The 23,397-nt window shown below is 43.6% G+C and overlaps 1 protein-coding gene across 1 annotated transcript in view; it reads left to right on the plus strand.

Moving 5' to 3' along the window:
* TOP1 (DNA topoisomerase I) overlaps window positions 1-23,397 on the plus strand; it is a 60,534-nt gene that overhangs the window by 15,202 nt on the left and 21,935 nt on the right. The window contains exons 3-6 of the mRNA XM_015881437.2: window positions 8,188-8,277; window positions 10,979-11,081; window positions 20,151-20,277; window positions 20,857-20,915. Coding sequence (XP_015736923.1) covers window positions 8,188-8,277; window positions 10,979-11,081; window positions 20,151-20,277; window positions 20,857-20,915 — 379 coding nt within the window. The remainder of the gene's footprint in view (window positions 1-8,187; window positions 8,278-10,978; window positions 11,082-20,150; window positions 20,278-20,856; window positions 20,916-23,397) is intronic.

Genomic DNA, 23,397 nt, shown 5'->3' on the forward strand with positions numbered 1-23,397 from the left:
CTGCTGTGAATCAGCTGCACCATTTTGTGTTCTCATTTCAGATCACATTAACCAGGAATAACAAACTATTGGGTCCTTCGGTAGCGCTCAGGGTTCCTCAAGCATCTTTCTGAGCCTCACCAACAGACTTAAAGTACTTAAATATGTTAACATTCATGTTCAGAAAACCTGAAGAGTGTGGTCTTGTTGCAGTGGTTGTGAAGCAGAACCTCTGTGTGATGCACGTTGTTAGATAAGCACTCACATTTAAGAGCGGTGATGAACCAGCTTGTGATGGTTGCACCTGCAGCATGTTCAAACAGCTCATTTAGCCACTGTGCTAGTGGAAGCAGTTCAAAAGCTGAGAAAAGCAAGCTGAGTTTCACACCTAGTTATCTCTGCATAGGTAAAGGGAGGTCTGCTCTTAACACTGAGGGAACAAGGTGAGCAGAAGCAGTTGGTTCTCCTGGGTTCCTGGGGATTATGCTTCTCTCTTTTTAATAGGCTTCAGATGCAAAACAAATTAAGTAAATGGTGGTTTTTTTTTCCTATTCCTAAGTCATTCAAGTCAGATGTGAGTTTTGTGTGTAATGTAATGTGAAAATGTTAGTTGTGAATTTAGTAAAATTTTGGTTTCCGGCCAGAAATGAAAGCCATTCAAAAAAAGGAGATGGGGGAAGTGTGGAGCTGCTTTAATCGAAGTCAGGAGTTCATTATGCATATTGAACTGCAATAAGAGGTTACATTCTGCATTCAGTTATTTGCAGCCGTGTGACTTCACAGCTGCCAGCAGTGAGACTTGACCTGGATTTAGCAGAATAAACAGATTTACAGATGCATAACAAGATTAAAATCAGTGACTTGAAGTAACGTTTCTTATCTATTGACTTAAACTGAAGACTTGTAGAGGAGCTGGTGTGCTGCCTGGAGGAGCTGCATGGAGTGCTCAGCAGGTACAGCCTTGTGCATTGTCAGACTTGTGGGTCTGTGCGCAAACCCTGGGTATGGAAAAGTGACTGAATGGGTGAACCAACCCTGAGCCCCATCCTCCTGCTGTGCTGGGGTGGATGTGGGCTCTGCTCGTGCCAAGGAAGCGTCAGGATTTCAGGGAATCTTTAAAAACATCATCTTAGGGAACTCGAAACTACCAGTTATTTACACAGCAAGCAAGAGAAAATATTTTTCCTAGTTGACATCCCTTGCAGTGTAATTATTCCTGACAACGCAGCCATTTTCCTGCTGCCTAATGCAGTTTTTAGGGCTGAAATTTTTCTTCTTATGCTCTAAAATGAGATGAATCTCTCTATTTTTCAATATAGCCGCAGTTTCCATTATCCTCCCTAAGGACTAGGAATTTGTTTTCTCCTTTCTCCTGATTCACCTGCTTTGGAAGTTTGGCTGCGTTCTGCAGCTGTTGCCTTTGCATTCCAAATAGTGTTTGCACCTTTCTGTTGGTGGTGTGAGGAGCAGTTGGAGGCACAGAAACCTTCTGCTGGGGGGCACTGGCTCAGTCTGTGAATGCAGCACAGTACATCAAGTTCCTGACTGCACTGTGGGTTTGTCACAGATTGTACCAAACGATTTGCTTTGCTCTTGACCTGCTCTCCTGAAGGAACACTTAAAGCTGTTCCCTGCGCTGTTCTGTGTGAAAAGTCTCAAGAATATGATTGAACCCACCTGCCTTTGACAGCGAGGAATGAGCAAGCTCTGTGCTCAGTTCTCACCTGACAGCAGAGCACAGGCTGGACAGGATTCTCTGAGCTCTGGCAGAACCAGAAGGGTTTGAGCCTCGGGGATGCTCCACCTTTTTACCAAGGGGGCTGTGGACCTGCAGTGCAGACAGCAGGTATGTAGTGTGGCCGAGCAGCAGCGTGTCCTGACTTTGCACATCCTTCTGGACAAGGGAACTGCTGCAGCCACGGGTCATCCCCAAAATTCTGCAGCCTGAATTGCAAGATGAGCATCCCTGCTCAAGAAGAGGAAAGGGTTAGAGAGCAGGAAAACAAGGATTAAGTGAGCCATTTTGCTTTGAATTGTATTAGAGCAGAGGATGGGCTGGTTATCTTGTGCAGTCACTGATTACTCCACAGTCTAAACAGGGCTGTGTGTTGCAATCACTGGAGCAGTGCTGGGCGGTGTGTGGGGCTGGCCAGGCTCCCAGCACACACTGACCTGAGCCATGCCATGAGGTTGTGTTTGTCTCCCCGTGGGGTGGCTGTATGTGACAGCACCCTGCAGCCTGTACTGATGCGCTGAAGGTTTCTTGCTTTCAAACTCTGGCAATGGGATTAGGCTCCCTCACTTTATCCATTTGAATAGGCTGGAATTTTACCTTCTGTCATTATCTTTAGCTAGTTCTGTGCTCCTACTTGCTAGGCTGACCTGCATGCAATTGTCCGGGCTTTCTCCATGGCTGCTCCTCCTGCTGTGCCAGCAATGTTAACCACATTTCACACAATGGGGAGGAAAATGGATGTGAGTTAGAAGAAATGTGTGATTAGATGGTCTAGTGAAAGACATTCAGTGTTAGGGCACCTGAAGGAAATCCATTGGGAGCCCACCTGCATCTTCTGATTCATGCAGATCTTTCTCCTGAAGTTGGTTCTCATTCAAGTGCTCCTCAGCAGCATTTACCCACCCCCCTCCAGTGCCTGTCTGGTATAGGTGTCTGTGAGCTAATTGGAACACAGATTGGCTTGTAATGACAGTGAGGCTTCTGAAACTAGAAAGGAAATGAAGCTCGGTCCCTGTAGCTGTCCTTTGTTGACTCTTAACTTTTGGGGGTGGTGCTGGTGTTTAGGATCTGGTTGGGATATTCAAATGCACGCAGAGCTGACAGAAATGGGTCGCTGGCTGCTACAGTTGGATGGCTTTCCCCATTTGGTTCCCTTCGCTGACCCTGAAAAGTGACTCTGGGCTGGTCTGAGGTGGGAGGAGGAAGAATTAATGCTTCTTCAAGGTAAGCTGGTCATGATAAGGGCTAGGAGTGAAGCTGCTGTATACTGTGTAACTCAGACATGCTTCCTATGTGGCTTTATTTCTGGTATCGTGGAGTGCTCGTGAGTCCCGCTGTGCTCCCTGGGTGGTTTTTTTGCTGTTCTTGCCTGGCTGTATCTTTCTGCTGCACAGAGATGTGATGAGCAATGGCTTTGGAAGCTTGAGGTGAAAGCACATGTTCTGTTTTGCTGCTGCTTTAAAGATGTACGTGCAGTCCATAGGTTTATGCATGTGGCTATAGATGCATAAACCAACAGGAAAAACATGCTGAAAACATTTCTACCCCAGCAGGGTAGGACTGCGTTAATTTGCAGGGTACTCAAATTCTGAGTGCAAGGGGCTATAGAAAGTACTTCTACTCATAAAGCAGTAGGGCCTTAAAGAATAAAGTTCATTAGGGTGGTTCTTATCTTGTTTTCATAAGAGACCACACTTGACATTCATCTCTTCCATGCCAGAGGCTTTTTAAGCTGTACAGTGATGCTGACAGTTTCCCAAAATCTTAACTGGCCTCTCTGTTTTATTCTGCTTTGTTAATGGAAACACACTAATGGCTTTTGTTCTTTGATTTATGCAATTACAGGAGAATGTTTTACATCTTGGGAATCCCTGGAAACACACGTTTCTGTTCACATTGATTCTATTTATTTATTTATTTGCCCAATGCAAATAATGGATTGAAACTTCATTGTTGCCTCTCAGTCGGGAGCCCTTTGGCATGTGTAAAAGACAGCTATTAATTTAGCCTTTCTGTGCTGATCAAACATGTATTTTAATGCTATTTAAGGCTTTCCAAGTCTTGTTCTTTGTGTAGTGTCTTCTGGTGCAGTTGTTCTTGCAATGATTTTATGTGCTTGTTGGCCAGAGAGTAAGATGTACTGCAGGACAGGGCTATGTGGACGTGCCACCTTCCAGAAGGAGGCTGTGGGGAAGCACTGGCTGTTATTGGGTTTGCTGCTGTTGGTTTGTCTGCTATATGTTTTCAGTATAGGAGCATAAGGTCATCACACCACACAGCTATCTCAATTACTTCAGCATTAATTACTGATACGCTGCTGTCACGTTGTTTACCCTTCTCCCCTGGATTGATGTTGCCCTGGGGTTTCCATGAAGCAGAAGCTTTGCTCATCTTGTTTTGCAGACTTTGTGTTTTAAAAATCCACGTGAGAACCTTGCTTTGTGTAATAAAGCTTTGCTGGAGAGAAAGTGGAACTTCTCAGTCATTTCGTAATGTGAAGGACAAAGGAAGACTAGAGACTTTACTTCAGTATTTTATCTATTATTGGATTACAAGATTAACCAAGAATGCAGCAATTTAGGGGTCTGTCTTATGGGTAAGCCAAGTATCCCAACACAGCCCTTTTAAGGAAAAAGCTATAGTATCTCCTGCCTGTATGGTATCTTTTGCCTTAAATAACTGTTGAAGTATGGAGAGGTCCCTGGCTTTACTCTTTCCATCAAATTTCCAAAGTCTTTTTGCTTTGGGAGAGCAGAACTGATGCTGTGTATTGTGGTTCTGGCCCAGCCCCGTTGTTTGCTTGTTGGTCTCCTTCATGGGTGTGAGAGTTGGTGCAGCAGCTCTTTGTGTGGGAAATAGGTTGTCTCCGATCTATTCAGTGTTGATATATTCCTGCATTTGAACGCTTGGAAAAGAGGGAATGCACTATGTTGAAATCTTGCTTTCTTACAAAGTTCCTGCCTAAGGATAAACTCTTTGCTTATTCTGTTGTACTATTCCAGGCTCCCTTCTCCTAAAGCTTTCATGCTTTTCTTCCTCTATTTCTTCCATTGCATGATTGGAAAATGAATTATGAGGATCTGAAGCTTCCTAACCATGTGCTGCTTTGTCTGCTCTTGTGTTCAGTCAAAACTGATTTAGATGCTTGGCAGCATAATAAAAAACTTGGGATTTGCTCTGTTTTGCGGGGTGGGTGGGGAGGGAAGTGAGATGGCATGGACAGGTTTGTTCCTTCAGTGTTAGTGGCAGCCTGGCTGGGCTGCTGCACTGGGCCCAGGGCTGCGCCTGAAGCCATAGCACAGCAATTGTACTTCATCTGAATTTGGCTTCAGGAGGGGTTAAGGATTTAGAAATAGCTTTCTGATATCTGCTTACAATTGGAACAGGCTGGCTCTGTCAGTAGTTTAGGTTCAGGTGCTTTAGTGTTTAAGAAAAAAACCCACCATCACAACAAAAGATAAACTCGGCGGGCTGCAGTCTGTAGCAGTGTTGATCGTGGAAATGTCTTTCAACACACACAGTAAAGGGTTGGATGTGAGGTTGCTTATGAAAGTTGTGCCTGTCCTATTAAGTGTAGCTCTGCATGGAGCACAGGGCCAGCAGTCTGCTTGGGTATCCCTGCAGTTTCATCTTGGCACCAAGTCCTGCTTCTTTACAGAATGCCATGCTTAGGAGGAAACATTGCTTCCCCAAGCGCTGTTCTGTTAGAGTTACCCTAATGGTTACAGAGACTCCAACCCTGACCTCCCCGTGTTAATTGCTTTCATTTCAGGACTTTTGCAGTCAGCTATAAGAGGAATTAGGCAGCACAGCAAACAGACCTGCAATACCTTTCCAGGATAAACATTTTATGTGTATTCTTTAGTTGCGTAAATAGGACCATTAGGCCAGTAAGTGACTTGTCCAGTTTCACTTGGGTAGTCTGTTAGATTATGGTTTGCTTTTCCAGAGTATCATCATAATACCATTGGCTCTCTGTGCAGTGCCCTCTGACTGTGTGTTTCTTGCTTCTGAGACTTCTAGGCACACATAGATGTTGTCCCTGATACCTGGATGCAGTTTTGTTTTCTGCCCAATAGGTTTTCCTATTGGTTTCCCTACAACAATGGCAATCCATTTAAACAAACTCCAAAGACAGTGTAATCAGTTACTGGAACAGCACGGTCATACTGGGACTTCCTGCAACTGCAGTGCAAGTACTGTAGAATTTAAAGCTCTTTCTCACCAGTCAGGAACAATTCCTGCACGTGCCTTTTACAACTGTTAAAACATGTAAAGTCAGATAACTTGGCCAAAGCCTTAGTCTATCCAGCAGGGAGGATCTCAGCCCCCTGTGCCTCAAACCAGAGCCTGACAGAGCAACCTTTACACATGTGGACTCACTGCTGCTTGTTTAGGTCACCTGCCAACTGCGCTGCTATTGGTGCTAAAGATCTTGGGTACTGACTGTTCCAATCCTTCTACTTGCTAATGTAATCTCTTTATGGTAGCAAGTACTCCAGTACTAAATTCTTTTGATCGGATGTCTGAGGCAAAAGTGTGTTCTTTGCCAGGAATACAAAGTGTGTTTTGGATACCTTGAACTGCATTCACGTGGTTGAAGATTCACGGCTCTTCTAGGCATCGTTTCAGCACCTGAACCTTAACAAATTTAACAGTTTTTATTCCCCATACATAGGAAATTAAATCCCTAATAAGATTTGTCAAGATAAATGGTAAAACGTGACTAGAAAAACTTGAAAGTGAAGAGGTCTTCTTCCGATCTGCACTTTTATGGTGGCTGCTTTTAAGAAGAGCTTGGGAGGGAGGAGAAAAATCTGTGAAATTGTTTCACTGGAGTCACGCAGGTTCTTTGTGCTTTGCTTTCATGTCCCAAGAGGTGAGAAGGAAATCAGCTTAAACTGTAAAAGTACTATAGCTGTGTGATCCAGGAGTGAGGTGTTTGAGCTGCACAACGAGTATCATTGCTCAGATGACAGGATGGCTCAGGAGAAGGTTTGAAGTCAACCAGTTCCTGAACCCAATCCAGCGTTACTGACTTATCTCCCCCTCAGCTGCATAATTTAGCAGCGGAACTGGAGAAGCCTTGGAGACTTAATTCTGCTTTCTAGAAGAGAGGCTGAAAAGATACATGCATGCAGTCACCCTGCTGGTTACACTAAACAGCCTCTGTTGGGATGGGGAAGGATTTCTTGCTGTTTCTCAGGTTCAGGATGGGTGAATGCACCAGTAAGAGGAAGCATAGAGCAGTGATTCTGGAAAAGTCTTCAAAGCTTGTATGCTTCTCTTGTAAGCAATAGCTAATATTGAGGCACCAGGCTTAGGACAGAAATGGAACCCCTCAGCTAAAGCAAAAGTGTTGTGGGTGTAACAAGTGGTTAGAAACAGTTTTCAGGTGGTATTACAATGATCCTGTCTTCTGATTTGGACATAGATTTCAGATGCAAGAATCAAGTTAAGTTTAAATTGCCATTCTGAGCAACAGCACAGGGACACGTTGAGGTGATGCTTAGAACAGACAGAGTACAGCAGCTGGGGTATTATTTCTAGGCTGTCTAATAAGAGAAACAACTGGGGTATTGTTGGAACCAGAAAGTAAATTGCACAGAATCCTTATCCCTAAGACTTAGCAAGATGCAGCAAAAGGGCAAAGACTTCTGGCAGAAACCTGTCTGTATGCTCGTAAATCACTGTGTTCAAGTTGTGCCTACAAAGGCACATAAGAATGTGAACCCAACTGCAGCAAATACAGAAGGCAGATAGATTTATCTGGAATAGCCCCTGGTGGTCAGGAATTGGGGTTATCAGGTGTTAATTTGCCTGCTTTTTCACATAATTTAGGAGAAATGAGGCAGGCGGGGTTGTTGCTCACATCCTTTTCTCAGTGCTTTAAAAGATGGTTCTAAAGCAAACTGAGGAAGACAGGACAGAATGGGAGATGGGTGGGAGTGGGATCCAATGGTGTCTGCACAGCCTTGTGCTGTGAGCCTGCAGTGCTCTCCCAGATCCTATTGCTGGCTGCAGGGTTTGATTAGAAAAGTTGCTGCACAAACTGAAATATTAATGGAGGGAGCAGACCTGCTCCCCTTGATCTGTAAGTAATCTTTACTGGGGGAGAGGGGTGCTCAAAAGGATTTTAAAAGCAAATGAATATTTCATATGAGTTGTGTGTAATTCCATATAGCTGGGTTCTGTGAGCAGGGCACTGGGGCAGGCTCTGCCCAAAGGAGGAGGCTGCAGGGACTGTTTACTGTCCTTGTGCTGGGCACAGGAAATGCTGAGCCTTCTACAGCGCCCTGATCCTGGATAAAGAGTGAAACTGCATCGTTGGAGTAATGCTGTGCATACAAGTATTGTAAATAGGGTTATGACTCAGCCTTTCCCTGGAGACCTCTTGGGGGGAGAACAGGGCCGCAGACCAAAAGTGCTTAAAATTTCCCATCCTTAACTCGGCTGTCCTTGTAATTAAACAGAGTCCAATGATGAATCAACGTACAAAAATGCAGAGCTGCTCGTGGTTGCTGGAGGTGCAGAGAGGAAGGCAGGAATAGGACAGGACTCTGGTAAGCTGTTGGAGACACACCAGGCTCAGTGCTGACTGCCAGACACGGTGCCAGAGACATCAGGCTCTGCGAACAGAGGAGATGCCAAACTCTGTTTGGGTTAGCAGATACTGAAGGGAGAGCCTTGAGGAGATGGAGCCTTGCCTGGCAAGCGTAACCCCTGTCCCTGCTGTAACCTTGGTGCTGGCAACATGCTCAGTTCTGCCATCCTCTGAATGTCACACAGGCCCATCGGGGTTTGAACTTTGCTCACAGTGGATAGTGAAGTCTACTAATGCTCCTGGAGAAATAGCAGTGTTTATCTCCTTGTTTAGCGCTGGGAGGAGAAGGCATAAAAGGCAGGAAACAAATGTATGTGTGAGTGTCTGACCTCAGCAGCTCAAATGAGGCTGGATCTAGTCAGCTGAGTCAGCTAAAAGCTTGGAGTGTTACTGAAGGCTGAGAGGTCCTTCTAGGAATTCATATGTAAATACATAGATCAGAGAAGATAGGACTGAGATGTTGGGCTCTGGTGTTTCCAGAGTATGGCTTAGAACTACTTCTTGATAGCAAATAGAAATTGCAGCTGGAAAGCAGCAGTTAGAAGAGTTAGAAGGGTGACTGGAGGTGAAGGTTAAAGGCTTCCATTCTGCAGTGTTTTGCAAAAAAAAAAACAACAAAACCCAACAACCAATAATGTCTAAAGCAAACAATAGCATTGAACAATTGCACATATTTTCCATCAGTTGGTTGGTAGGAAAAAAGAAAACGACTCTGTTGGCGTGTGCTTCCTTAACAAGTGAGTGTGTTAAAAAATGCAGATGTCTTTATATAGCATCGCGATGGTTTTTGCTAGCAATTTACCTATTCATCAAGCATCAATAGATGGCTGTTTGCTTCGGCCACTGCTTTAGGAACGGGTGAGTACAGTGTGGAATTGAACCCAGGCAAACAGCCTGAGCTCCCAGCTACTGCTGAACTGCAGGATCCAAAGTGTGAAATACGCTGCAAAACCACTTGTGCCAGCAAAATGTGTGTTGTCCTGGTGGGAAGGAGGAGGCTACCAAGGAATTGCTTCCTGACAGCTCAGAGTGGGTGTCTGGTCCTGTGGTTTGTTGAAGATGGCTGCAAAACTCCAACATGCTGTAAGAGAGTTTGGGGACTTGGGAAGCTCTTGAGTAATTTATGCTGTAACAGTGTATGTTCCACAGATGTGGTATATCGAAATATAGAAAACTCAGCCTTGAGATTCAAGTGTCTGTACGGTATAAACTAAAGCACTAAGAAGTGTTGCCAGGTTCAGGAGGATCAAGGGAAGTTGCAGGAGGCCTCACCATCAGCACTGGTGTGTTGGTTTGTGCTGCAGGACTGTAGGTGTCTGACAGCAACCTTTGTCTTGCAGTTTCCTTCTCTTGGTGTGAGGATGGCAGCCTTTTTAGGAGCATGTTAACACCTTTACAATTAATTAATTACAATTAAGTAGTCTTCAGTACCTTACATCCGAGATCTGTGGTGGAAATGCTACCACTGTTATCTGAAGGCAGTTGCCATAATCAGTGCAGCCTTTTAGGTATCCCAAAGATCTGTTTAGTTTTAGTTGAGTTGAGAAGTGCATATGAAAAATAAAATGAAATGAAGGGAGGCCTTCAAGTTTGGCCTGCAAACACCATCCAACATAATAGGAGTGACCTTGACTGCCTATTGGGGTGGGTTTGAGGCGCTCAATCAACCTCAGCTCCTTCCTGATCTGCTTATAAAGAGCCTTAATGGGCCTGAAAAATGCTCGTAAACATTGAAAAATGTTAAAGTTCAAACTCTGTTACTGTTTTGCTTTGGTGGATCTTTGCTTTTTTTGGTGCCATAGAAGGACTTTGCTGTTTATTGTACAGTGCAGTTGTTGCTGAGGGTGGAAAGCATTGCTCAGAGTAGAAATTGACACTACTAAAATTGCAGTGTACGTGTACACTTGAGTGCCATCCTCCCCCTTCTGACGTGTCACTTAAATTGGAGCAGTCCTAACCTGCGTAGGGGGTTCCAACAGCACCTACTCATTACAGCTCTTGCATTGAACTGTCTTGAGTCTGTTGCTGGAGGGAGGTAAGTGTCCCTGCTAGAGGGGAGGACAAAGAGAGCATTCCTGGTCTGTTGTTCTTTCTCCCTTTTCCTCTTCCTTCATCGCTCCCCCCCTCCCATGCTGTGTGTCTGTCATGCCACATGGGTCTAAGAATAAGATTTTAATGGGAGGGAGTAGGGGGGGGGCTGGGGTTTCAATGGGAGGGTGCTTTACCTAGACTGGGTACTTATGGAAATGGTCTACGTTTTGGGATCCAACAAGCCTACATTTCAGTTTCATGCTCTGTTTCTGTATCCTTACATTATATTTGATGTGAAGTACTGACTGTCATGCAAGCTAGGATTCCCACCTCCCATACTTAACTATGTAACAAACTAGATTGCTTTTCCTCAGGGTCTGTAAAGCATTTAAAGATCACTGAACTATAGACTTTATAAATGCAACCCTTGCCAAGGTAAATTAACTTGTCCTGCAGGAACAATGAATCCATTTAGGACCTCTGAAAGTGAAAATTTTTGTTAGAAGTTTGGAATCTGACAGAACAGTGGAAGGGGGTGGGGGAAAACACAGAGGTTAGTGAGGGAGGCACGGAGTTTTCTCCCACCTTCATTCCTTAATTGTGATTTCTTTTTGCCTCTCTGCTTGCAGATTCTCACAAACACAAAGATAAACACAAAGACCGAGAACACCGGCACAAAGAGCACAAGAAGGACAAGGAAAAAGACCGGGAAAAGTCCAAGCACAGTAATAGGTGAGGAAAAAACTGACTGAGTCCTCCCAGGCTAAAACACAGTTGCTCGTGCAGCCTTAGAATCATTGTGCTGAGGATGGAATTGCTACATTTTGAATGTGGTTTATGAGTGTAGGTGATTAAAGGCTGACATTTCATTGCATGCCTTTCTGTATGGGTAGCTGAAGTTTGTGCATCTTGCAGGTTTTAGCCAATACTTGTGTATGAAAGATTATTGTAGCTTAGTGTGACGGAAGGTGTTGAAAGCTAGTTTAACCCCATCTTCGAGAAGATTGATGAATACTGCTTGTAATCCTTTGTGTGTTTCCAATTGTTTGTCAGAAATTTGGAGCTTTAACGAGTGTTGGTTTAAATAAACCCCATTGTTTTAGCTTGTGGAATCTGATGGGACTGTTCAGCTTCCTAATAACTAGCAGTAGCTGGAAAGATGGTCCCCAGAGTGATGACATCGCCCTTGGCCTTGTCCTGCAGTGGCTGAAGATGTCAGCGCTATGAGGTGATGTTGTGGGGCAGCCTGTATGTTTGTCAGGCATTCTGAGCACGTCCCATCTGGGTTAGATGGTAGGTGTGCAAGGATTGCCGGCTGATTTGTCTGCTCTGAATAGTAGCTCCACCCACACTGCCTGGGGAACCTGTTGTGTGAAAGTCAACAGCAAAACCACCCACACTGAGCATCAACGTTTGTCACGGTGGTAGGGCTCTGGAGGTGGATGCTGCAGGCCAGTTGGTAACGGTGTGTAGGTGCTGAATTGCAAGAAGCAGGGTATGCAGCTCTGTCCTCAGTGACCTGGTGTGGCACAGCACAGGGTGAGCGTCACACACGGTGTTACTCAGAAAAGCTTTTCTATTTGTATTTCCTGACACTCAAGTGCCACAAAGTCTGTGTTGCATATTTGCAGGTCAGTCACTGGAGGGTAAGTTTCTGCTGTAACACTTTTTAACTGGCAGGCAGTGTTTGTGTTATGGCCAGGCAGATGTTATTAGCTAATGGCTGTGCAACTGTGATAACAGTAAACTAAAATAAAAGACTGGCTTAACCATTTCTGTTAAGAAAGGGGAAAAATGAGTCCTTACTGAGCAGTGGGTTTCTTTCATTGGGGTCGCACTTTGTTTTCTATGACCTTGTAGAAAAATTACACAACTTTGCTGTTCCAAAAGCAGTTTTTTTCTTTTTCTTTTTCTTTTTTCAAATAAATAGTTGATGGGGGGGAAAAAGTCTAGGCAAATAATTCTCAGCATTTACTGACTTTCATGGCAAAGGCTGCATGCTTTGGATGTGTTATTTGCACTCTGCTGATGTATCTGTATTGCCTTATTTCTCATTTTTCTGATTTCTCAAGCATGCACCCCAGTACTGCCTTTGCCTCGCTGTTCCAAGAGTTTATTGCTTTACTTGGAAGCCATTCTCTTACAATCCTAGCAAAATACATTCTTTTGTAAGGAGCAGTGTAAGCACAGACTTTAAATTTCCAGAACTCATTAATGATTTGGCTTTATTTGTGTGGGAGGTGGAAAGATATTTTTAACTAGGAGAAATATTTTTTACTGAGTGCATATGGCTTGTAACTCAAAGCTGCCCAGTGTTCATTGTGTAAATAAGTATCAAAGCAATGAAAAGGCTAATCTTTTGTGTAAGTTGTAGCTTTGCCATGAGATATGTAAACGTTCTTTATCTTGAAGTAATTCCTTCCTCCCTACAGTGTTGCCTTGAAATCCCTGTAAGAAAGGGAGCACTTTTTCTAGTTACTATTCATAAAGCTTCCAGATATTTTCATTTATCCTTTAAGTATTGATTTGTTCTTTGCGCACAATATAATGTATTTTTTTCCTTACATAAAGGCATGAAGCTGTGTAGATAGCATGGCTGTTGCACTTATGTGCAGAGCTGTGCTTCAGGGCATGTCTGGGGAGAGGCTCTGACATTGCTCTGCTCTTCAGTCCCCTACATGAGGTGGGACAGTTCCACATGCTGAGCACAGAGCTTCCAAATATTTACTGTAGCACTTTACTATAGTATTTTCTGCCTTTTAAACTGACACCTCAAAGGTGACCGTATCGTACTGCTGAATCATGAAATATGCAGCCCTGAAGATGTCATTCAGGGAAGATAATGTACACAGCCATGTGTGCAGTGCTCGCATTGGATCCCTCCTTCAGGAGTCCTCTACAGTCTGCACTGCCCCATTCGTGCTCAGTCATGCACCAAGGTATGTGGCTGCTTGCTGTGTAAACCCAGCTGACTTCTAACAAACCTGTCAGAAATAACTGACTCATAATTAAAATGTAAGCACTTCTTCCCCAAATCTTTTGATTCGGCTGTCATTCACGTAATTCTATAAATACCAAGGTGTGCCTGTAAGGTATAAGAATTAGGTAGCAATTGTCTCAAGAAGGAGATAGCCCAGCACTGGATACTGGTGGAGGAGGAGGCAGGTCTGTCGTGAGCTGGGAATTAATTACATGGAGCAGAGTGGTGGGAAGGTTCTGAATGCAGTGCATTCCTGTGGCCTGGCAGCTGCTGGGTGTTCACATGCAGGGTGAGACCCCATGGCGCAGTGGGGAAGGACTGAGGTGTGCTGAATGTGCACCAGCGTGTGAACAGAATTCCTGCCTTTGCTAAAAATGAGGAGATTCAATCTGATAAAAACTCCTGTGGTTAAACAGTGTGAATTTGGAAGAGGGCAAAAAGCAGCATCAGCCATCCTGAATACTCTCCTGGGCTTACTTGTGCTGTGTGCAGTTATGGGGATGTCATTGCAGTCACTGTACCAAACCACTTGCCTGGAGACAGCTAAGACACAGTGAGAAGTCTAGGTCTTAGGAAAGCCTCCATGACAATGTAACTGGTGTGAAATGGTTGGGAATCACTTGAGTGGCTGCCAAGCATCGGTGACTCTCTTACTGCTAAGCAAACAGGTTGCACTGGGCACCTTAAGCAGATTCTCAATCACTTTGCTCTTTTAATTGCTTTTAATTTTACCAACAGTTGGATTGGGGGTTATTTCTTTGTGGGGAAAGTAGCACAGAAGAAGAAGAGCAGGTGAGCACACAGTGGTTGGTTGGCTCTGAGGCTTTGCCCTGCTGGTAAGAATCCTAAAAAGCTGCTTTATTATTGCAAGAAGCATTCTGTATGTCTTCTGCTTCTTAAAGAGGTTGAGCTGTGATTTAGCAGAAATCCAAGCCATTTTTCAGGAGAAACCTGGGTTGGTACCTCTGATACATTATGCAGAGTGTGAAGAGCATTCTAAGAAGCACAGCGTTGCACTGCATGTTGTATAAACCTGGAACCTGGCCTGGGTGTGCCTGGAGCTGAGCATTTTTTATCCGTCTGTAATAATTTGACAATTTAATCTGCTGCCCTGTACTTAAAGCTTCTAAAGTAAAGCCTGCGTCAGGAAGGCAGAAAGACTGCTCTGCAGGAGAACAAATGTTGCCTGTATACAGACTTTAAAGGAAGGATCTAAACTGCCAAGATAAGTCTCAGAAATATCTATTTTAGATAATCTTGATTTCATGTGGCAGAAATGTGTGGACTGGTATGTGGAACTTCTTTATTTTCCTTCATACTTTCCTCCTCTCCCACTCACAAGATGACAGTTCTGTGTTTTAACTACTCTTTTGCAGCTGTAGTAAATGGGGAGAGACCATTCCTATGGCACAGCTCTTCTTGGTCACCCCTCAAAGAAAGAAAATGCAAAGTCTCTTTAAGAAAAATCCTTATCAAAGTGTAAATCCACATCACAATCAGTTTCCTTTCGTTCCTTCTCTCAGCCCTTTATTTCCTGATCCCCAAAGGAAGATCTTCTACACGCTTATCAAATACAAATGTCAGTAGTTAAAAATGAAATAAACTGAATGTGATGTGGCAGTAGGTTTCTGATCTCTGGGAGACGAGCCTTTCCAACAAGGAGGCTGTAAAATAATGAAGTATGTGCCCTTTGAAACCAAGGCTTGTTAGAGATTGGCTTAGAAACATTGGCAGTAACGAGTGTCTTTCTGCTCTGTGTCTTGGGCTTTGTGCACAGTGTGGGCTGCACGGTGCAGAAATGGCTGTGACAGTGAATGGGAATGCAGCGGCTTTGCTGCTGATCCCTCTTGTCAGTGTGATGGGCATCTCTGCTGCAGGAAAACACCCTCTGTCAGATTGCATATTCCCTCTGCTCACTAAATCTCTTGTGATCACAGCTTGAGATGAACGGAAGCACGGAACAGAAGGGATTTATAGACCTGATCTTCACTGGCATCTCTGTGTTGTATGGTTTTGCTAGGAAAAACAGATCCTAAATGCTTGCTAGTGGAGATAGATGGTAAATTTCAGTTCTGACATCTTGCACTCTCTATCTGCTCTATCTGCTAAGAACTGTGTATTCAGGGCATGGAGAGGCAGAGATATCTGACCTGAAAAGCCATTTTAGAGAGGATTTCTGCCCCCTGCCCCCTGTGTGTGTCTTTGTGTTTCTTCCACATTGAAGCACACAGTTGACCTTGATCAATTTTCTAATGTGCCTGCTAGAAATAAAAATCTTTGCTGTATTTGGTGGTCTGATTCCACTGCATGCCTCAGTGTGCTCATAGTGTTCTGTTTCCTAGTGTTATCAGCTAGTAGTTAACCCAGCTCGTCATCTTGTTCCCCTCGCTGAAGGCTTGATCTGTTATCTGTGAGCTCTGGAGGAAAGACCCTGTTTAACTCTGGGAAGAGCAGTTTCAGGGTGGTTTGTTTTTTTAATTATATTGCTGAAATCCCATCAGAACCACTGATGCTCACGTGTTCGTACCCTGTAATGCTGTATGATAACCCGCTAACAGTGAGCGTGAAATTCTGCAAGCCAGTGAAACCTTGTCCTTCAGTGGGGTGCCTTCTGGTTCTGAAACGCTCCCTGCACGGTCAGCCCTTCCTCGGTATGTGTTCGTGGATGATCACGTTTTTCCATTAGTGCTGTACTACGTCAAAGCAGACATGGGCTGCGTAACCTACGCTCTGTCCCTATTGTGTTCTTACATTTAGCTAAAATCACAGCTTCCTTTTTATTTTACGCTTCAGTTGCGTTGTAGCAGTTAGCGGGTAGGCAAGCAGAGCTCAGCTTGCAGCCGGCTCTGATGCTCGCTTGTAGCAGATTCCCAGGCACAAGCTAATTACAGCTGAGAAAATGAGAGAGGGGAAATAAGAGACACTTCAGATAAAGCGTCCTTCCCAGCTTGTGATTTTGAAGCTGGAATGGAAAGGGCCTGGGAAGGGATTATTAGCGCGCATAAATGGCACCTGAAGAATGTGGTGTTAAATTATGGCAAAGCTGTGGCAGTTTGAAGAAGGAAGCTGTGATCTGCACATCTGCAGCTCTTTCCACTTGTTACTTTCCAGTGTGAGAGGAGCCTGAGCAGCTGCTGCCAGGTGCCTGCTTTTCCCCCCTCTCCCCCCTCCACATTCCCTCTCCTGCAGGCCCCCTTGCTGGGAAATACAGCTATGCTTCCAGGGGAAATGGTTGCTTCTGTTGCATTGATTGCCTTTGTGCTTCAGCCTGAGCCCTCCCCGAAGCCTTCAGATGCCCTTGGTTCACACTAAAGCACTCAATGAAAGGCAGTACGCATGCAAAAGGGCTGCAGGGCCCTAGGAGAAGCGTTACTGCTTATCTGGCCTTTGTTTGAACTGAGCCAGCACCAGGAGATTGCTCTGGATGATGTAGTTCTGCCTGTATTGGTATGGTATCCTACTCAGCTGTGTCTTGTAATAAAAACAAATAAATGGTTGTCAGCGTTAAGTACCATCAGAGATGTGTGTCTCGGAGCACTGTGGTTCAGCTGTAAGGGTCTGTGTGCAAAGGAAGTTCTTGTTTTCTCAGTGGGCCTGGATGTTTCTAAAGCAGGTTGGGGGCAGCTTTGTTAGGATCCACGTGTTCTCTAGTCAGTCTGACTTGCAGTGAAGTTTTCCTCCATCTAGCAGGGGTTTTGCTGTCCTACTTCAGTGACTTCAGGCTGGTTTTCAGCAGAGGGGCATGTGCAGCAACGACAGCGAAGGATTCACAGTGCTTTGAGAAGTGGATTTGGGCTAAAAATACCTGGGTGCACGTGGTCCTGAGCCCTTTCTGTTTCGTTGTTCTGCTTCTTAAAGAAAAGCCTATTTTTCCTCCAGTTTTGAATCTGCAAAGAAGTCAGACTTCAGATCATTGAACTGTTCCCAATGCCTCCTAATAATAGCGCTGGGAATATCTGGAAATAGCTTCTGATGGATGGCTGAAACCTCTTCCTCAGCTCAGGGATGATGGCATCCCGTTGCCTTCTGCTTTTCAGAGTAGTGTGGTGGTTAAATTGTGTTCTCCTGGAGGCTCGCCTGGGTGTCTCAGCCAACTGAAACATCACAACTGCTCAGCTGCTGGTTGAAGTTAATACGTGAGAAGCTCACCTTGCTTTTGGAGAAAAATAAGTACATTTTCTCAGGATTGGTTTGTTGAGGTCTTTGTTTTCAGTGTTTCTAAATCAGATGTTTACGTGGGGAATTTCATCATCACGTACCAGGATCAACAAGCCAAGACCTCGGGACAAGTCACCAGTACCAGTTGTTTTGAAAATGAACTGCAGAGTGAAATGAGAGACTGACTTATCTTGGGTTATCTGAGCCCATGGTGCTTCAGTGAGAAATGCTACTGCTTGCTGCCAAGGGAAGAGGGAGGATGGATGATCTTGTGATTTCTTTTTTAATGAAAATAAAGCTGCCTCAGGAATCCAAACTCATTGATTCTGACCCCAGTGCTGGCCAATGCTAGCTGTTCCAATAAGGGATATCAGCTGGGTTTCTATATAAGCAAGAAGTTTTTAGCAATTTTTCCTTCCAGCATATGTGTAAGCATTCAGCGCATACAAAAGCTGTTGCCTCTCCTTTAGGCCAATGGGCATTTCTGCCTTTTTCAGACTTAGCTTTGTAGATGTAGATTAATAAATGACAATCTGTCTCAGTAACTTTTTGTGTACCTCACAACGCTCATCATACTGAAAGCTACCTGTAAAAGCTTAAGCCTTTTCTTTTCTTGCTATTCTGAACTCAAGGAACAGACACCATGATGAACCCTACCTGAGAGAGCCAACTCCATTGATGGCAGCGTATGCCGGGCTTTGGAGCTGCATATTGTTGTCTCAGTAAAACATGTTATTGCAGGTAGAATTTAAATACCAAATAAGAACAAGAAAGCGTAGGAAAACAGACACAAGCAGAACTGCAGAGAATAAAATGGATCTCAGCTGTGTGTGTTTGTTCTTGGGGTTGTTGTGTTTTTTTTGTATGTATATGATGTGTATGTAATATACGTATATGATGAACTTCGTAATGGAAAAACTTCAGTCTTCAGCAGATGAGGTGCTTATCTTGAATACAGACAACAGAACAAGGCAGCAAGTTAGAATTTTTAGATTTCACCAAGGATAAAAATGATTAATCACACACATGGGGTTTAATGCTTTCAGGTGCCCAGTGAATCTAGTTGATGCAAAAGAAAACGAAATGGGTAATAGTGATGAACAGGATAGAGGAACTGGGATGTGAGATCTGAGCAAGAGCAGCCGGGGCATCCCCTGGGTGTCTGAGATCCAGTGTCAGGATGTTCTGTATGTACTCGCATGTCTTGATCACGCAGTGTGCACAACACGATCTGCTGGGTAAGAATAGTCTGCAGTTGTTGAATCTTCACTCACAGCCAACACGTGCTGTGTGCCTGCAAGAATTTCTAGAGTGCCACCGGCCTTTTAATGTTTGTGTAATTCAGTACAGTTTTATGTGTAGCATAAGGAGAAGTTGCTAGAGAGTTAAAAATGAAACTGGTTTCTCTTCTTTCTGATCTCTTGATGCAACACAGCAGATGAGTGGACTGAGTTCCTTTAGAGATTATTTTTTTTAACTTCATCTGCTTCGGCTTGGAAGGCCAAGTGTGCATTTATTGCATTGTGTGCTGCCCTCAGCATGAGTAATTTAGGCGCTCGGTAGCTCCTGAGCCATTGGTGTTAGTGTGACTTGGGGTGCTGAGATGTGCTGGACTTTGCAGCTGGGTGTGGACTGAAATATTTGTGATTAGCTGCCTTCCTCTTAATCACACAAGCTTCATGGGAGCTGGCTAATGTGCTGCTTGCTTTATGTAGCCATCAAACAGCCAGGTCTTTTGCAATTTTTTTTATTTTTTTTTTTTTACTGAAACAAGATTTGGAGCCTGTCTTCTTCAAAAGCCCCTCTCTGACCCAGCGTTCCTGGTTTGCTGTTCTCCAGGGCCGTGTTCTCCCAGATTGGTTAGGGCTTGCACTTGGGTGCTGAAATAACCAAAATAAGGAAGCTGCCTGTTTCTAGTACAGCTTTGCTTTATGTTGCGTTGTCTGAAGCAGTGTGTCCCACAGAGCAGCAGGGGTGAAGGGAGCCAAGGATGGAGGAGTGGGAACCAGCAGTGTGAGCAAGGCAGCTTACCTGCTGCCTAACTATTCACCAGTGAGAAGAGAGACTGATTTCTACTGTGCCTCTGGCCTGCTTCAGTCTGGGGTGGGCTCAGGCGGTCCTCACAGCCTTTTCTGTTTAGCAGTGTATAAACACAAGGACATCACATATCCTGTTTGCACTACTTTCCCATCTGTTTGGGAATAGTAAAGATCAGTGATTTTTCCCTTACTTTCAGAGAGGAGAGCTGTTAAAAAAATAAACTCACATCTGAACAAAAGCTCATGTGGGCATTGATGAGATGGACAGATCAATTTAATTGACCTTTTATGTGGATGTAAAGAAAAGCAGAAATAGTGGGAATTGAACCTAAAGCACTGAGCTTAAAGTAGTGACTGTGGATCTCGTTGGCAGCACAGGCTGACAGGGTTTCCTGATGTGAAATGTTTGCCGGTTGTGGTTTTGTGGTATGTTCCCTTCCTGATCCTCTTCTTGAGGAAGATGAATGATGTGTTATGGGAGACTGCTGGATCTTCCTGCTACGGTGATCACCTTTGCTTTGGGCTTGGTAATGATCTTAACTGCTGGCTCTGTTTTTACCGTTGGGATTGAACTGTGTTGCTCAGTTCTTCTAAGGCATCCCCAAACATGCTCTTGTCTTGCAGCGAGCACAAAGACTCCTCGGAAAAGAAACATAAAGACAAGGAGAAAACCAAACACAAAGATGGCAGCTCAGAGAAACACAAAGACAAACACAAAGACAAAGACAAGGAGAAGAGGAAGGAAGAAAAGGTAGGTGTCTCCTACAGGGGAGGCAAGATGAGCCTGTTTTGCATAGCTGAGAAAGAAAAGTCAGTGGGTACGTGTTGCTTATGCTTCCAAGTTTTCTGGATCTGGAGAAATGTACCGCAGCACTGAGGACCAGAGATGCGGTTTGTGGAATGCCAGATGAGAGATTACAAGGGCTTTATCTGCAGATACTCTGAGTGGAGATAGTTCCACAGCAGAGCTGTCCATTTATTTTACATTTTTCCATGTCAGTATTTTCACAAGATTCTGAGACAAGAGGAAGAAGATCTGTTAATTGCATTGCTGTGTGAGGACAAATAGAGATGAGTAGTGAATGCTGCATGAATTTTACACTTCAGTTCCTTCAGTGAGTAGCTGAGGGCCAGAAAATACTGACTTGACTAACACTTGGCAAAAATTGCCTTCTTTGGTGTGTTACATAGCTCTGTCAGGTTTGCAGGTGATAAAGGTGCTACTCACAGTGCCCTTTGGTTCCCTCCGTAAGTTAAATGCTCTGCTTGTGTTGGAAAAACAAATTGCTCTGGGCACTACTGATCAGCTGCTGCTTTTCATGTTTTTCAGATTAAATTAGCTTCTGGTGATATAAAAATCAAGAAGGAAAAGGAAAATGGTTTCTCCAGGTAAGAAATGAGGCCTATGATCTGGAAATAGTCACATTTTGCCTTCTTATTGCTCAGAATTTGATTCTTCTCACTTGGTCTTGGGGAAAAAAAATGAGCATTTTTTTACCTCTGCAGATGATACGTATACATCTCAACTAAAGAAACTGGTAATTCATTGACTTGTGATGAAGCTGTTGAACACCTGATATCTGCCTGCACGTGCTTGGTTTCTCCAAGTATCAAGTAGTAAAATTCTGCTGAGAACAGATTAAACGATGGAATAAAATATTAGCTGGAGTTGAAAGAACCTCTGTTGTAATTGTAAAATTGTTACCTGAACCCTGCGAGCTGTCTTTTGGAGATGGCTTTGTGAAGGTCTGTCTTTATGTAAGGCAGGGAAAGAAGGATGCTTATGTAAAATGAGAAGCATCTTTGAAGTCTGGATGTCCTACTAAATTCTTGCCAGTAATTAGAGATGAACTTAAGTATATACAAACTAAATAAACTTAAGTATTGCGCTACTCATTACTTAATAGTCTTATTTTTAAAACCATGAAGTGAGTAACTGATAGAAAAATATTAGTTTGCTTTAATGTTGGACCATCTGTCACTTGTGTAAATCCAGCCATTGGTTATTTTTAAGGTGCTGCCTCTGGTCCATTAACATTGGAGATGTCCATGGTGTGATAGATGTGTCTACATCTGCTTTTAAGATAGCTTTCAATCGTATGTCCAGTTCCATGAGCTCACTTAAAAACACAACAAAGATCCTTAGTCTTACCATGATGCAGAAGAAATGGAAGAAGGAACCTGTCTAGTCAGGGCCTGGTAGTGGTTCATTCCACATTTTGCATGTGCCCTTGTCAGTTTTATTTCCGTACTCCAGTTTAAAAATGCAAGCCCTGTGGCTGTGCTTGGCACAGGAGAGAGGCGCCCTCTCCAGGTCCTTTTGGGAATGCTCTGGAAATAGAGAGCAATGTTGTTGATGGTGTAACAGATGCTTTCCAGCCCCAGCTATTTAGCAGAATTGTCTGCATGTGCTAGTCCCACCTGAGAGGTTGTGTGTTCTCATGTAACTGGGTCCTCCTTTGGTCTAACCATTTATAAAAGAAACCCAGAGTAATCATTGCAGTTGTGCCTTCCTCAAGGCCAAAATCTGGTGAAGAGCCATCAATCTCTTGCTGAAATAGTTATTTACAAGTTCAGATGGTTTTGATTTGATGCTATGAGACTTGGTTGAAGAAGCAGTATTACGGTCTTGGGAACGATGCAAGTCAAGGTTTAGCTTGGTCATTAATACGATCACACCTCATTTCCCACTATTACAAAATGCTGGGAAACATTTCAGTGTTAAAATTGATGAGAGAAAATCTCTTAACAGCCTAATAAACAGTAGTACTAGATGTCTGCCTGGAAGGAAGAATAATTAAATGGGACAGATACCTCTTTTTTCTATTGATGTTTTGTGACTGTGTAGCAATGCCACAGAAATGGCTTCTTACAGCAGCACTTACCTGTTTTCTTTGAACTGCATCTTCCTGCACTGCAGCAGCTTTACAGCTGTGAAAGAGCAAACTGTCATGTTCTGCTTCACGGACACATTATCAGCTAAAATAAGACTCCAGAATGTCTCTTGCTGCCTGCAATCTACAAAGCTGAATGCTGGTTTTTCTTCTCCCACTGTACCCAATTGCAGATTCTGCGTGTTGACTTGGAAACTGAGTCAGTTTGAAATAGAAATTTGATGGGATATGAATAGGAAAGCCCAAGACAGCACTGTAACTTTTTGTACCTGAGTAAAATAGTGCTGAGTGCTTCCAAATGTAATTATGGACTCTTTGTGATGTCTTCTTATTTCTGAAGATAAGTGAAATGCTTCCATGAAATCTAGAAATAACGAGTTTGTTTAAAGAGATCTTTGTACCCACTCATACTCTATTTTTCCTTTTATTTCTACTGTTCAGGGGAATATTGTGTCTGAAAGCACTGAGCTTAATTTAGTATTTGTGGTTTGAGAGGGACAGGATTATTTGCTTCCCACAGTTTGGGTAGTAAAGAGAGACTGATCAGCTTAAGTTTGCCAGATCTTTGTTTCCTTCTCTGCTTTTTCATATACATTAGTATTTAGTCTGCAAAACATTTAGTAACATAGCTTTCAAATCTCTGCATGTTTGACAGTCTTTTACCAGACCCAATAAGGATATTGAACTGAAATCATGTAATGTTCCTATTTGACTACACACATACATGGTTTCAGTTTTGCTTTAAAAATACTGGAAGCTGTGGTTGTTTCTACTAAAAATCTCAAAGAAACAGTGAAATCTACATTGTTTGTAAGTAATTGATCTTGATGTTGCTTGAAAAATAGCAAATATGTCAACGCTAAAAGACTTTCTGCTTGTGCTGTCTGCAAAAGTTCAGCAAACATGGCTCTGGGATCTGAGGAAGAGGACCCATTCCCAATGAACGCAGAATGTCTATTCTGCATCTGATGATTTCT

This window comes from Coturnix japonica, chromosome 20 (genome assembly GCF_001577835.2).
Source record: "Coturnix japonica isolate 7356 chromosome 20, Coturnix japonica 2.1, whole genome shotgun sequence".
NCBI classification, from domain to species: Eukaryota; Metazoa; Chordata; class Aves; order Galliformes; family Phasianidae; genus Coturnix; species Coturnix japonica.